Source organism: Hyperolius riggenbachi, chromosome 4 (genome assembly GCF_040937935.1).
Source record: "Hyperolius riggenbachi isolate aHypRig1 chromosome 4, aHypRig1.pri, whole genome shotgun sequence".
Lineage (NCBI taxonomy): Eukaryota > Metazoa > Chordata > Amphibia > Anura > Hyperoliidae > Hyperolius > Hyperolius riggenbachi.
The window spans coordinates 458,939,635-458,955,714 of record NC_090649.1 but is presented as its reverse complement, the minus strand read 5'-3'; the positions used below and the strand labels follow the sequence as shown (position 1 = coordinate 458,955,714).

The following is a 16,080-nucleotide window of genomic DNA, read 5'->3' as shown; positions in this document are numbered from 1 at the left end:
AGAGATATCTGGACTAGGAAAGTGGTTCTGCCTGAGAGGTGGGGGACGACCCGGGAAAGGTCCTAAGGCGCAAATAGACCATTGGTTGGTCTGTTACAGCGGTGAGTGGCACACAGAGGGTGTTGGTGGAGGTCCATTTGTGTCCAATGGTGTCAGGAACAGCAGCAGGCCATGAGTACTTAGATGAAGAAGCCTCCAAAGTTTTAATTAACGTGGACTTTTTAGGGCTTTTTATGAGCACATGGACATTTGACCAGTTGTTTCATTTTTTTATTTTTATTTTATTAGTTTTTAATAACTGAAATTATTTGGAGCCTGTATTTACCGTGAGCGCTACCTCTTGCATTGTATGTTGATTTTCATAAGAGGAGGCGAACTGGTATTGGTGTGGAAGATTTGTGTGGTTAGAGCGCTGACCTCTTGTGTTTCTCTAGTTTCAAAACTACGCTTGGGAATTTACGCGTAGCGAAGTACCGCTACATGTAGCTTAGGCCCACTATGGGTAGCTAACATGTGTATTGCGTAGTGAACTACGAATGCGTTGCTCGTATCTAATTTTTCGCGTGCAATTGTGTGCTTACAAATTTACGAATTGGAAAGGGGAATGTACGCATAGATTATGCTTCACACTATGCGTAATTGCATATTTTAACGCATAGTTTACGAAATGCATACGAAGTGAATATTTGATTTTGAAGCCGTAGTTAGGTTGAAGCGTAATTGCGTAAAACTACGCGTAGTTACAGCGTAGCGAAGTTGGCTGACTATGACCATCCCTAATTTGCTACATTAGCACTATCCAGGAGCGCCACGGGGAGGCTTTCCAATGCCCCCATACAACCGGGGGGACCGCGGGGTCCCAGGCTCTCTCACTGCCTGGGAACCACAGGGGCACCCCGGAGGGGGAGGCTGGGCAGTGCAGGCGACCCCCCCCAAGCGTGGCCAGCACTGGGGAGAGCCGTCCGCACCCACCTCCCAATATTAAAAACAGGCACTTACCTTAACGTCCATTGCATTCTGCTACATGCGCATTAACTTGGGGGCACCACATGAGAAAAGAGTGAAGCATGGGTCACCCCAAGCTTTAGAGCTCAGGGCTGGTCCACATACAACACTCCAGAGGGGGGGGGGGAGGACAGGCACAGACAACTTGCTCCAGGGCTCACACCACCGGAGCAAGCCATCCACCACTTGCCTCCAAAGGATAGAAACTGCAAAAAATGCTTTCCTTGAGAAAATTAATGCGCATGTAGCAAAACACAAGGTACGTTAAGGTAAGTGCCTGTTTTTAATATTGGGAGGTGGGTGCATACGGCTCTCGCCGGCGCTTGCCTCACTTGGGAGGGGGGGGGGGGTCGGCTGTGCCGCCCAGCCTCCCTCTCCGGGGTGCCGCTGTGGTTCCCAGGCAGTGAGAGAGCCTGGGACCCCGTGGTTCCCCCCGTTGTATGGGGGCATTGGGAAGCCTCCCCGTGGCGCTCCTGAATAGTGCTAATGTAGCATGAACTAATTCCCGCAGGGCGACCGCTTTGCTGTATTGGTTTTTTGACCCTGCATAGTTTTGCATGCGAAAGCAAATGCATATTTGCATGAGCATTGCTTCATGAATAGCCAATTAGGCCAGATTTGCAAAGTCAGACTTGCTAGGGTTAAGCTTGGTGTTTGAGCACGCATACATTTTCTCATGGAAAGTACTTCTTTTTCTGGCTTGAAGGTTGAGGCACGCCCTGGGGGCAGGGCGCTACTTCTTCTTCTTGCTTGAAGGTTGAGGCACTTACTCTATTATATATAGATTTATACATACTACTTTATACTGGTTGAACTCGATGGACGTATGTCTTTTTTCAACCAAAATAACTATGTAACTATGAAGTCAAGTTTGTATCTCCGGAATGTTGTAACACAAGTTGTTTGTAAGTAGGGGAGTGTGTGTATTTTGGTAAAAAGTCTCTAACTAGTCATCAGGCTAGATCTTATCTAACACCCCCCTCACGCCTTCGTAGTCCCTGACCCATTGATATTTTCCGGCCTCCACCTCAGTAAATCATCTGATATTTTGTGCATTCGGAATTGTGTCTAATTTAACCCAGCAAAACCACAAAGGTATTTCTGTATTTAGGGCTGCAGCCAGGACGGCCATAAAGGATTGTTGAGTTGGTGTTTTTGGCTTACAAAACAAACATAAAATCGAATGACTCCACGGTCTGGTCCTCCCGTGACGAGGCAATCTTTGACTGTAGCTGACTAAAGAGCATCTCAAATTGTTTGAGATATCAAGACTGCAGCTCCTGCCAGATAGAAACGTACTTTGTAACCTATGTCAGATCCCTGCCTGCTGCTGAGGGCTGGCACTTCTCCTCCCATGACAAAATTACGTTGAATTAATAACAGGAGAGGAGCACCAGTTGTCACAGAGCTGTCAGTGGAGGCTGAACGAGAGAGACGAGCCTGAGGCAACGCAAGCAGCCAATTTAGGGAAAGAGGAAAACCTATCATTATTATCATTAGCAGCAGCAATGGTTCGACTCACGGAGGAGGCAGTCTCTCAGGATGTGCTCATATTTTTTGTGAATGGGAGAAAGGTAAAGCGTTTTTTTTTTTTTTTTTGTAATATGAAACTTTTCATTTTCTATCCTATTTTAAAAATTAAAGACAACCTGAAAGGAAAAAATCTCTCAGGTTCCAGCGCTGAGACCCCCACAAGCAGTGGCGGTTCCAGCTTAAATTTTTTTTGGGGGGGCGGCACGATGGCTGGCTGGTGGGGGCCATTTGGGTGATCACAATTGATGTTTGTATGGTGAGCTTTAGATATTGTTTGCCTAAAATTAAGGCTAACTAGTTCAGCAATGATAGGAACCAAATGTAAACATCACAAAAAAAACTCTTTTGAGCTGAGCAGATTGTCCAAATGATGGTGCTATTATTGGAGAAATGTTACCTACAGATGTAATTGGCTAAAAACGTCCTGTCTTTATAATACAAGCGTTAATTTATTGGATAATTTAAATGAAAATCAGTAAGCTTTCAGCTTGTAAGACTTCTTCAGACTCTATTCCTGTTGAATGACAATGTTAGAACATATAATCAGAAGGAGGTAGAGAGATTTTGGGTTGTTTTTTTTTTGCAAATATAAGTGTCATGTAGATGCATTAATTACAAGGGATCTTGTAAGGATAGTAAGATATTTATGGTAAATAGATAAGACCTTCATTTTACTTAACACCTACATAAACTCAGGCTGACATGGAGAGTTTCTTACAGACCCCATCCTGTTCATTGTATGCTGCTAGAGCCTGGAAAAAATTAACTGTATGTTACTGAGCATGGGGGATGGGGGGGGGGGCACTGAGGGGGGGCAGTAATTCCCAGGGTGTGGCCAGTGCCCAAGTGTAGCGCCGCCCATGCCACAAGCCCGTCGACAAGGGCTTGTCAACCGAGCTTGCTCGGACCTGCACACTAGCACAGTGCTGAGCTGGTTCAGCTTTTTCGGCTGAGCCCACGAGGTGGCTCTGTGGTACTGTGCAAGCATCCTGTTCACTTGTGCAGTGCAGGCGAGCTCAGTGGTACTGCATGCCTCCTGTTGACCTGTGCAGTGCAGGTGAGCTCAGTGGTACTGCGCAGGCCTCCTGTTCACCTGTGCAGTGCAGGTGAGCTCAGTGGTACTGCGCAGGCCTCCTGTTCACCTGTGCAGTGCAGGAGGAGCTCAGTAGTACTGCCTAGGCGTCCTGTGCATCTGTGCAGTGCAGGCGAGCTCAGTGGTACTGCGCAGACATCCTGTTCACTTGTGCAGTGCAGGCGAGCTCAGTGGTACTGTGCAGGCGTCTTGTTCACCTGTACAGTGTGCAGGCTAGCTCAGTGGTACTGCGCAGGCATCCTGTGCAGGTGAGGTCAGTGGTACTGCGCAGGCATCTTGTTCACCTGTGCAGTGCAGGCGAGCTCAGTGGTACTGTGCATTCCTCCTGTGCAGGCGAGCTCAGTGGTACTGCGCAGGCGTCTTGTTCACCTGTGCAGTGAAGGCAAGCTCAGTGGTAATGCGCAGGCATCCTGTGCAGGTGAGGTCAGTGGTACTGCGCAGACATCTTGTTCACCTGTGCAGTGCAGGCGAGCACAGTGGTACTGCGCAGGCGCCCTGTTCACCTGTACAGTGCAGACGAGCTCAGTGGTACTGCGCAGGTGTCCTGTTCACCTGTACAGTGCAGGCCAGCTCAGTGGTACTGCGCAGGCATCCTGTTCACTTGTGCAGTGCAGGCGAGCTCAGTGGTACTGCGCAGGCGTCCTGTTCACTTGTGCAGTGCAGGCGAGCTCAGTGGTACTGTGCAGGCGTCTTGTTCACTTGTGCAGTGCAGGCATCCTCTGCAGGCGAGCTCAGTGGTACTGTGCAGGCGTCCTGTTCACCTGCGCAGTGCAGGCGAGCTCAGTGGTACTGTGCAGGCGTCCTGTTCACCTGCGCAGTGCAGGCGAGCTCAGTGGTACTGCGCAGGCGTCCTGTTCACTTGTGCAGTGCAGGCATCCTGTTCACCTGTGCAGTGCAGGCGAGCTCAGTGGTACGGAGCAGGTTCACTTGTGCAGTGCAGGCATCCTGTTCACCTGTGCAGTGCAGGCGAGCTCAGTGGTACTGTGCAGGCGTCTTGTTCACCTGTGCAGTGCAGGCTTCGTGGGTCCCAGCAGTGGGACAGAAGGGGATGGTGGAAGACTCTGCAGGATCTACTGAGGGAAGTATCTACATTTTTGACAATAGGATCTCTAAGGTAGAAAGATGAATTTTAAAGAGAACCTGTAAGGAAAAAATTTGATCCTATGGGGTACTTACCTTTGGGAGGGGGAAGCCGCTGGATCCTAATGAGGCTTCCCCCGTCCTCTTCAGCCTCAGGGATCCAGCGCTGGCAGCCCCAGAACAGCGTGCGGCAATGTTTACCTGTCTGTACTCCTGCACAGGCTCGGGCTCTGGCGGAAATAGCAGAGACCAATCAAATCCACACTATTGCGCCGCGACTCTTGCATGTGCAGTAAAGTGGACCCGATCAGGCTCTGCTATTTCCATCTCATTAGGATCCAGAGGCTTTCCCCTCCCGGAGTAAGTACCCCCAGAGGCAGTTTTTTTCTTTACAGGATTACTTTAAACGAACAAGAAATCCCAGAATGGTACTTACAATCATTTTTGTAAGTTGTACATTTTTAAAGTAAACCCAAGGTAAAAATACACTGATGAGATAAACAACTGTATTTATCCTCCTACTTCCAAAAATGACTTTTTTTTTAGATATCCCATGGTTTTAATTTTATATTTAAACATTTATGCTAGGTAGTGGTGCACACTATACAATTTTCTGGCAGATTTACCTGCCAGATCAATTATTTCCAACATGTCCGGTCTGAATTTTGATAGATTTTTCAATTTTTTAAAAATCGTTTTTACTAAATCGTTTTTCATAGATTGAACGAAAATCGATTGAAAAAACAATCGAAAAAATATTTTAAAAATTATTGGAAAATTGAAAAATCTATTAAAAATCAGATCGAGCATGTTGGAAGTAATCAATCTGGCAGGTATATCTGGTGTGTACCTAGCATTACACAGTAGATTGAATGTTTTTGTTGTCTCTGCCCAATGGCAGCCTATTAAGTGTCCCTAAAAAAAATACATGAACTATTGACCTTTTTTCTATCTCTCCCCTGCCCTCAGAAATTGTATTCTGCCAGGAAAACTTTTATGGCTGTAATCTCCTTATCAATGATGTTTACCATATTCCCGACAATGTAGACAAGGTACCCACAAGAAATGTAGACAAGGTACCCACAAGACAGAAGCTGTCACTTCTATGCCTAAAAACTATTTCAAGCAGCAAAATAAATATACAATACAATAACATTTCTATAGCGCTTTTCTTCCATAGGACTCAAAGCGCTTAGGCTCTCTCAGATTCAGTAATTGGTAGTAGGATGAAGTATTCATACAACAAAAGTTATATTTCTGCAAATGCCAAGCTGAACAGGTGGGTTTTCAGTCTGGATTTAAACACGTCCGGGGATGGAGCTGTCCTGATCTGTTGAGGTAAGGAGTTCCAAAACGTAGGGGCAGCATGACAGAAGGCTCTGGGACCAAAAGTTTCCAAGTGGACTCTGGGTATGACTAGATTATTAGAACCTGTGGATCTGAGAATGCAGGGATTGCTACGCAGCTGCAACATGTCTTTCATGTATCCAGGGCCCAGATTATTCAGGGATTTAAATGTCAGTAGGCCGATCTTGAATAGGACCCTCCATTCTATAGGTAGCCAGTGAAGGGAGTGCAGGACTGGCGTTATGTGGCAGTGACGGGATTGGTTGGTTACCAGTCTGGCAGCAGTATTCTGTATCAGCTGTAGGCGGTACAAGACCTTTTTTGGAAGGCCAGTGTAGAGAGCATTGCAGTAGTCCAGTTGGGATGTAATAAAGGCATGGACTAAGGTTGGCAGATCTTCTGAGGGGATGAGGTGCTTGGTTTTTGCAATGTTCTTCAGGTGAAAATAGGATGATTTCACCACAGCAGAGATTTGAGTTCTGAAGTTTAAATCCCCATCAATTAGAACTCCCAGGCTACGCACATGATCAGAGCTGCGTAGATCCGTGCCTCCTATTCCCAGTGGTGAAGACTGCAAGTTAAGTTGTTTTGTTATCATGCTCTGCCCTCCAATCAGAAGGACTTCAGTTTTGTCTGCATTTAGTTTCAGCCAGTTGTCATTCATCCATTGCTGTAGTTCAAGTAAGCAGGCGTTTATAGTTCGAGTTGGGTCTGTCACACCAGGCTTGAAGGAAAGATATAGTTGGGTGTCGTCTGCATAGCAGTGGTATGTCAGGCCATGTTTTTGGATTCGTTTTCCAAGCGGTAACATGTAAATCGTGAAAAGCAGGGGAGAGAGGATTGAGCCCTGGGGCACCCCATACCTAAGTGGTACAGGGGCGGACAGGAAGGGCCCCATAGACACTTTTTGGGTTCTGCCACTCAAGAAGGATTGGAACCACTGAAGAACTATGGCATCAATGCCGCAGTATTCCTGTAGCCTGTTTATCAAGATGTCATGGTCAACTGTATCAAAGGCTGCAGAAAGGTCTAGCAGTATGAGGATCGAGCACTCTCCTCTGTCTCTTGCCATGAGCAGGTGGTTGCATATTTGGATGAGGGCAGTTTCCATGCTGTGGTGTTTCCTGAAGCCAGACTGGAATGGGTCATAACTGTTGTTTTGTAGGATTTTGGCTTCTAGCTGGAGGTATACAGCTTTTTCAATTATCTTACCCAGAAAGGGAAGGTTAGAGACTGTAATAAAGTAAAACAGGCTGGTTATTAATATGTTTTGCACTGTACATACACATGTTTATCTCATCATGTCACATGTCGCCTCGGTACACTTTAAATGTTTTGCTTTTAAGAACTAATTAGAATTTTTTGATACTCTGTAAGTGGTCTGTTTAGTGAGCTGTCTAGAATTAGACAAAGCTCTTAAAGAGAAACTCCGCTTTCGCTAAAAATGTGTTGCAAACATATATTGGTTTGGTGTTTATGCAATTAAAAGGGACCCTGAGCTGTCAATAAAATTAAATTGGTACTTACATGGGGCTTCCTCCAACCCACTGTAGGCTGCGAGGTCCCCCGGCGTCCTCCTGGCTCCTCTCCCGGTCCCGCTGGCAGCTCCATTACCGGCGACATTTGGGCTGAAGGTCGGCAATACACTTCCTGGACCGGCACTCTACGTGTCATCACGCCGGCCGGCGTGTCAGTCCTGTGCATGCGCGGTTTTCTAACTCTGAACCGTGCATGCGCAGGACTGTCAGTGCCCATCCAGGAAGTGTACTGCCGACCCTCAGCCCCAAAGTGGCCGGTAACCGAGCCATAAGTGGGACCGAGCCTACGGTGGGCTGTCGGTGGCCTACGGGTTGGCCATCACTGACAAAGCTAAAAATTAAAGTACAACTAAAGTGAGAGGGATATGGAGGCTGCCATATTTATTTCCTTTTAAACAATACCAGTTGCCTGGCTGCCTCGCTGATCCTCTGCCGCTAATACTTTTATCCATAGACCCTGAACAAGCATGCAGCAAAACAGGTGTTTGGCTGAAAATTTGACTGCATTTGCTGCATGCTTGCTTCAGGTGTGTGATTCAGATACTACTGATGCCAGAATGATTAGCAGGGCCGCCAGGCAACTGGTATTGTTTAAAAGAAACTAAGTATGGCAACCTTCATATCCCTCTTGCATTAGGTTCCCTTTAAAGAGAGTCTGAAGCGAGAATAAATCTTGCTTCAGACCTCATAGATAGCAGGGGCATGTGTGCCCCTGCTAAACCGCCGCTATCCCGCGGCTTAAAGGGGGTCCCTTCACCCCCAAATCCCCTCCGTAAAGTGGGGGAGCGCTTCCGCATTGGGGCAGGGCTAATCTCCGCCTCTCCCCCGCCCCTCTCAGTCTTCCTTCACTGAGAGGGGCGGGGGAGAGGCGGCGATGTGCGTCTGATAGACGCGACTGGAGGCAGGGCTGCAGCCGTTAGCCCTGCCTCCAGGAAGGGAAGATTTACGACCAAGACTACGACCAAGTCTTGCGGGGGTGGGTTTGGGGGTGAAGGGACGTTTAGCGGCGCGATAGCGGCGGTTTAGCAGGGGCACACATGCCCCTGCTAAGTATGAGCTCTGAAGCGAGATTTATTCTCACTTCAGAGTCTCTTTAAAGGATATCCGAGGTGAAGAAGCCCCCCTCTGTTCTCTCCTAAAAGCCAGCAGAAGCTGCTTGCGGTTCGGCCAGGTCGGCAGCAGTGTGCAAGCCCTATCCCTGGCAGGGCACATCATGGATCGCATTCCCCTCGCCGATTGCCATATTTATTTCCTTTTAACCAATATCAGTTGCCTGGCTGTCCTGCTGCTCCCCTGCCTCTAAGTCTTTTATCCATAGACCTGGAACAAGCATGCAGATCAGGTGCTCTGACTGAAGTCTGGCTGAATTTGCTGCATGCTTGTTTCAGGTGTGAGATTCAGACACTACAGATGCCAAAGAGATCAGGTGGACTGCCAGGCAACTGGTATTGTTTAAAGAAAACCTGTAACGAAGAAAAGCTCCCCTGGGGGTACTCACCTCGGGTGGGGGAAGCCTCCGGATCCTATCGACGCTTCCCCCGCCCTCCTGTGTCCCACGGCGGCAGCAAAAAAGCTTTGAAGGGGATGTAAATATTTACCTTCCTGGCTCCAGTGCAGTATCGGCTCTCCGCTCGGAGATAGGCGGAAATAGCCGATCGCTGTCGTTCCGCTCTACTGCTCAGGCACAAGTCTCCTGTACCTGCGTAGTAGAGCGAACTCGACAGAGATCGGCTATTTCTGCCTATCTCCGCGCTGAGAGCCGCAACAGCGCCCCCGCTGGAGCCAGGGAAAGTAAATATAGCAAGCCTTGTCGGGCTTGTGGGACGCTTCGGGGGAGCCAGCACTGGATTGCCTGCAGCTACAGCAGAGAGGAAGCCTCATTGGGACCCTGAGGCTTCCCCCTCCCGAGGTGAGTACCCCCCAGGGGAAGTTTTTTTTTTTAGAGAGTCTCTTTAAAAGGAAATAAATATGGCAGCCTCTAAATACCTCTTCCTTCAGGTTCACTTTTAATTGCAACTGTGTACCAAGCTGAGCTGCAGGGATTTATGTAAGAGAGGGTTAAGCCAAGGTAGAAACTGCCTATAAACTTTTAGGATCAAAGATCGAAATCAGCAAGTTTCTGCACTGCCGTTGCTCCTTAGTAATCTCTGTGATGCAACAACTATTTACACTTTACAATTTGCTTTCTCTCCCCCGGCTCTCTTCCAGTGTAAGTTACGCATTAGCTTCTAGGAATGGGAGGCGTGTTCTGTGTATTTCAACTGCAAAACTTGTGGAGGTTTTTTTTTGTTTTTTTTAATAAAATCTGCTCCAACTGAGGTTTGGTTATCTGGAAAAGTTAAGCTCCTGTAGCAGTTTACAGAGTATGTAGTCATGTCACTGACTGTCCTCTGAGAAGCTCACAATCTAATCCTGCCATAGTCATAGTCTAATGTCCTACCATATTATTATTATGTATTTAAACAGCACTGACATCTTCTGCAGCACTTTACAGAATAGATAGTCATGTCACTGACTGCCCTCAGAGGAGCTCACTCTTTAATCCCTGCCATAGACATAGTCTAATGTCCTACCATATGATGATGATGATGATGATGTATTTATATAGCACTGACATTTTCTGCAGTACGTTACAGACTACATAGTCATGTCCTCAGAGGAGCTCACAATCGAATGGACTTGGCAGCCAATTGCAGCACAAGCAATCATTAATTAGCGACGCTATATTCTGAACAGACTAGCGTGTATAGAATGCTGAAGTGCGAGTGTACGCACCTCAGATATGCTGTATTCAGGGACGGATTTAGGCCATGGCCTAGGGTACCACAGGAGCAAGGGCACCAAAGCAGCAGGCTCCACTGGTGCAGCATTTGCAAGCTTGCAAATTCTGCAATGCAGAAAGATCAGGCGAGCGCCTGACTGCAGTACTCTGCTATTAACCACCTGTGTAGCAGCCACCTTGCTCTCTCTGGATGTTTGCATTGTGGCCAGTGGCTATGGACTCGGGCAGCAATGGAGACGGAAAGGAAGCTTCTGCACTGGAATTGAGCGGAGAAATTAGTGACACTGATGGTTGCTGCAGTGTGAAGGTGAGCTGGCTACCTATACTGAAAGGAGGATGGGAAAAGGAGGGATTAAGTGAGTCATCTGGCTACCTATACTGGAGCGAAAGGGTGGAGGGGTCATCTGGCTACCTATACTGGAGGGAAGGGGAAAGGGTCATCTCGCTACCTATACTGGCAGATAGTGACAGTGGACTTGGGCGGTAAAGAAAATCTGGTCCTGGCTGTATTCCAGGTTAGGTGAACCCACTGCCCCCGAAGCAGAGGTTGAAAATAAAGCCCTGCGAACGACCATCTCTGCTGAGAATCTAGTGTGTATACAGTGGCCCATGATGCTTCCTGATGCGTGACATCACTCACGATCCGACTTTACCGGCCTTCGGCCCCCTTGCATAGCAACAGGACATGGCGCTAGCCTGCAAGCTAGCAGTGCATCTGTACAGCCTTGGCCTTCAATGTCACCCAAGGCATCTAGTCCCGATACCCATTGGGTGACATGCCTAGTATGTGTATACGACGCTTAAAAGAAAAGAAGACTCTCAGCAAAATATTTACATACAGTCATAACATCAAAAGGACCTAGCTTATGAACAAGCTAAAGTACGGTAAATATAATGACTGCAACATGCCTGGTCTACAAGCACAAAGAGAACAGTGTAATCCCTGTAATGTGATAATCAGGTCAGTGAACCTTCAGGCAGGCCACCCTGCAGATAGAAATCCAAACTTCTCTCTTCATGCTGACCTTAGCATTGCTGATAGATAAACCTTGCCAAACTTTCCTACAAGTCTGCAAAGTAATCAGCATGTAAAATGCAGAGGCAAGTTTATAGCATAAAGCATTTCAGAAGCTCCAACAGCTGTGAAGGAAATAACATTGACTAACTTGTGACAATGGCAACTGTCCAGATGGAACATAGCCGTTTCTGGGCAAAGGCCATCCAGGCAGAGGTGTGGGGCGCACCTAGTGTACACGGTGGAGTACTGCAATCTCTGTAGTATTGAAATTCTGTGTGAGACAGTCTGCAGAGCACAGCATGGCATTTTCCAGCTTTTGCAGTGCCCCTGTGTTGTCTTGTAGTTTTCCCGTGTCCCCTGTAGTGTAATCCTTGGCTCATGCTACCCCAGTCATCCTCTCCCTGCCCCTCTCCATACAGTGTGTGTGTGTGTGTGTGTATATATATATATATAGATATATATAGATAGATATATATAGATAGATATATATGGGATGTCACAGGGGGGCGCAGACCGGCAAGTAGAAGAAGGAGGGTGCACGCAGAAGGACATAATTACCAGCTCGATCAACTTCCTTGACTCCTGGGCTGCCTGCATCAGATGTCAAGTCATCATCCCGTCACCACCATGTGATGCGCGGCGCCCATAGAGGAGTTGGCTTTCCTGGCTCTCTCGATCGGGAGCAGTTTGGACATGTACACACAATACAACTTCTTGTTCGATCAGACGGGAAATTACATCATGTGTTCCCAGCATGAAACTCTCATTTGGTGTTTTACACTTTTTTTTTCCCCGAAGATTTTCACACATGCGGTAATAGTTTGGTAATTTGCTGAAATATGATTCACTTAGAATGTAACCTCATACAGTATTTCATTTGGTATTTTAAAGTGAACCTGTAATGAAAAAACAATGCTCCGGGGGGGGGGGGGGGGGTACTTACCTTGGGAGGAGGAAGTTTCCCCATCCTCCTGCATAGCCCCGATCCAGCTCTGGCAGCCTTCGAAAATCCACCAGCAAGCTTGTTGGTGGATGCGCGCAGGTGTAGTAGTGGCTGCAGCTCGCGGCGATATTTACCTCTGAGCTTCAGTGCAGGTGCAGTACCAGCGTCCCCTTCAGGCTCTGGCAAAAATAGCTGAGCCTGATTGGGTCTGCTCTACGGTACAGGTGTGAAACCTAACAGTCACTAACCTTAATGTAACCTTATTAACGTAACCTTATCTCCTTCCCACCTGCCTATCGCTGATAGGCGTCGGGAAGGTGACAGCCCAAGGACTGCCTAACGCCAAAAGACGTCAAGTCCTGGGGTGGGGTTTTGCAGGGGATCGTGCTGATGCCTATGAGAGCTGATTGCTGTGATTGGCTGGCGGGGAAGGGAGGGAGGGGGAAAAAAATAAAAACAAAATAGACAAATTTATAAAAAATAAAAAAAAATACAAATAAAAAAATAAACAAACCCTGCAGCCGGGATAACAGCCCACCAACAGAAATCTCTGTTGGTGGGCAGAAAAAGGGGGGATGGATTCATTTGTGTGCTCAGTAGTATGGCTCTGCAGCGAGCCATTAAAGCTGCAGAGCACTTATTTGTAAAAAAAATTGCCTGGTCACTCGGGGGGTGTAAGCCTGTGGTCCTTAAAGGGAACATGAACTGAGTAAAATTATTTAAAATAAACACATGACATAGCTGCGAATGAATATTACATACTAACCTCACCGTCAGTTCCTCTCAGAGGCTCACCATTTTCTTCTTACAGTGATCCCTTCCAGTTCTGACAATATTTTGTCAGAACTGAGATATACCAGTTGCTGTCAGTTATATATCAGCAGCTGTCAGTTACAACTGAATGTGCAAGGCAATATCCATGTTTCTCTATGGCTCAAGTGGACAATATTACAGTTTAACAGTGTGCTGTTATGGGGTTATGGGGTAACGGCCATTTTCAAAATAGAGGATAAAGAATTTTATTGATCACAGATGATAAACAGGATGCAGGAGAGGAGAAAGAGATTGCCGAGTAGACTACACTGTAGGTAAGTATGATGTGTTTGTTTATTTTGACTTTTAATCTTCAGTTCAGGTTCTCTTTAAGTGGTTAACAGTCACTTCTTCAGAGGCATACACTACCTTACATTACACGTAAAAACGACTACATGAATCTAAAAAGATATCTAAAAAGATATTAAAAAAAAACACCACAGTCAGAACACTGTACAAAAACAACCAATAATATGATACATGATGATCACAAGGGAACTACTCCAAACAAAGCATATATTTACTCTTTTCTATGTACAGGCTTGTTGAATATGCAAAAGAAAGGGTAAATACAGACTTTCTTTGAAGCACTTCCCTTGTGATCATGTAGCAACTTATTGTCTTCAGTGTTATTAGAATTTGGACTTATACTATGAAATGTTATTTTAATATGTTGTAGTTTTTACATTAAGAAAGTGAAGTATCTGGTGCAGCAGTTGATGCTGGTTCTTTCCTCAGTCTCTCTGTCGGTCTTAATCCCCCCTCCTGTAGTGACTTGATTACCAGAGGAAGCAGGCGACTGCTTTGCCAAGCATTGGCACCCTCCTCCCAGCAGCACCACTGCCCAGTTACTTACCGTATATTACAGCCGGGGGGGGGGGAGAGGGGAAGGGGAAGTGTCTGGCATCAGCGAATCTGAGATCAGCAACAATCAACTGCTGCAACAGGTATTTTACAGTTGTCCAAAAACGAAAACTTTTTTTTTTCTTCATAACATATTATTTGCATTAAGAATGTAAAGTAGATTTACAATATGTGCCTTCTGAAAAAACAAAGACCCTAATATGGAGTAGCATGAAATAGCATGAAACTGAGGCTCCCACCGAATAAATCTGTGTTGTAGTGGATCACAAACAGGCCTCCTGTACACAAAGGATCCCTTACAAAAGCATTATTACCAGTTACTCTCTACATAACTTTATGTTATTTCTTATTTTTCCTTGTAGGTGATTGAGAAAAATGCTGATCCAAAAATGACATTATTGACCTACCTGCGCAGAAAATGTATCCTTTTTGCAGAATTCTCCGATACAGATGCACAGATGTAACTTTTCCTCCCCCTTTCCAAAACTCAAAGAGGAACTTTGCTGAATGAAACTTAAAAAGAGTCTGAAGCCATATAAATTACCTCTTTTTATTGCCCAGTTATGTTAAGCCTTAACATCAAAGCTGATTCGCAGCATTCCCACGGCAAAATGAGGTATTTACCCCCTCAAAATTCTGGGGCAAAATTCCAAGGTCGCGGATTTTGCTGCCCGGGGGAGGCAGATCTTTGCGCTGTAGCTCTGCCTCCAGTCAAGTTAATCTCCGCTGATCTCCGTCTCTCCCTGCCCCTCTTAGTGAAAGAAGAATGAAAGGGGCGGGGAGAGGCAGAGATCGATGGAGATTGACTGGAGCAGAGGCAGAGTTCTCGTGTAAAGCTCTGCCTCTACCAGGAAGCGAACACAGAATTTTGCCCCGGGGATGTCAGGGGGATAAATACCTCGTTCTGCTGTGCTGGGGATGTGGCAAATGAGCTTTGATCTTTATGCTTAACATAACTGGGCAGTAAAAAGAGAAGAGGTAATTTATATGGCTTCAGACTCTCTTTAATACTTGGCCAGCTTCGGATCTCTGGTACATATACAGTGGCTTGCAAAAGTATTCGGCCCCCCTGAAGTATTCCACATTTTGTCACATTACTGCCACAAACATAAATCAATTTTATTGGAATTCCACGTGAAAGACCAATACAAAGTGGTGCACATGTGAGAAGTGGATCGAAAATCATACATCATTCCAAACATTTTTTTACAAATCAATAACTGCAAAGTGGGGTGTGCGTAATTATTCGGCCCCCTGAGTCAATACTTTGTAGAACCACCTTTTGCTGCAATTACAGCTGCCAGTCTTTTAGGGTATGTCTCTACCAGCTTTGCACATCTAGAGACTAAAATCCTTGCCCATTCTTCTTTGCAAAACAGCTCCAGCTCAGTCAGATTAGATGGACAGCGTTTGTGAACAGCAGTTTTCAGATCTTGCCACCAATTCTCGATTGGATTTAGATCTGGACTTTGACTGGGCCATTCTAACACACGGATATGTTTTGTTTTAAACCATTCCGTTGTTGCCCTGGCTTTATGTTTAGGGTCATTGTCCTGCTGGAAGGTGAACATCCGCCCCAGTCTCAAGTCTTTTGCAGTCTCCAAGAGGTTTTCTTCCAAGTTTGCCCTGTATTTGGCTCCATCCATCTTCCCATCAACTCTGACCAGCTTCCCTGTCCCTGCCGAAGAGATGCACCCCCCGAGCATGATGCTGCCACCACCATATTTGACAGTGGGGATGGTGTGTTCAGAGTGGTGTGCAGTGTTAGTTTTCTGCCAAACAGCGTTTTGCATTTTGGCCAAAAAGTTCCATTTTGGTCTCATCTGACTAGAGCACCTTCTTCCACATGGTTGCTGTGTCCCCCACATGGCTTGTGGCAAACTGCAAACAGGACTTCTTATGCTTTTCTGTTAACAATGCCTTTCTTCTTGTCACTCTTCCATAAGAGCCAACTTTGTGCAGTACACGACTATAGTTGTCCTATGGACAGAGTCTCCTATCTAAGCTGTAGATCTCTGCAGCTCGTCCATAGTCCCCATGAGCCTCTTGACTGCATTTCTGATG

General features: G+C 46.4%; 1 protein-coding gene across 3 annotated transcripts in view; it reads left to right on the top strand.

The window, feature by feature from the left end:
• Nucleotides 1-16,080, top strand: part of XDH (xanthine dehydrogenase) — a 194,070-nt gene that overhangs the window by 57,101 nt on the left and 120,889 nt on the right. Inside the window, exons 1-2 of one of the 3 annotated variants that reach the window (XM_068232794.1) lie at nucleotides 2,428-2,579; nucleotides 14,379-14,436. In XM_068232794.1, coding sequence (XP_068088895.1) covers nucleotides 2,514-2,579; nucleotides 14,379-14,436 — 124 coding nt within the window. In that variant the 5' untranslated portion in view covers nucleotides 2,428-2,513. Of the gene's footprint in view, nucleotides 1-2,427; nucleotides 2,580-9,426; nucleotides 9,506-14,378; nucleotides 14,437-16,080 lie in introns of those variants that run through there. The other 2 variants (XM_068232796.1, XM_068232795.1) reach the window with 2 other exon arrangements.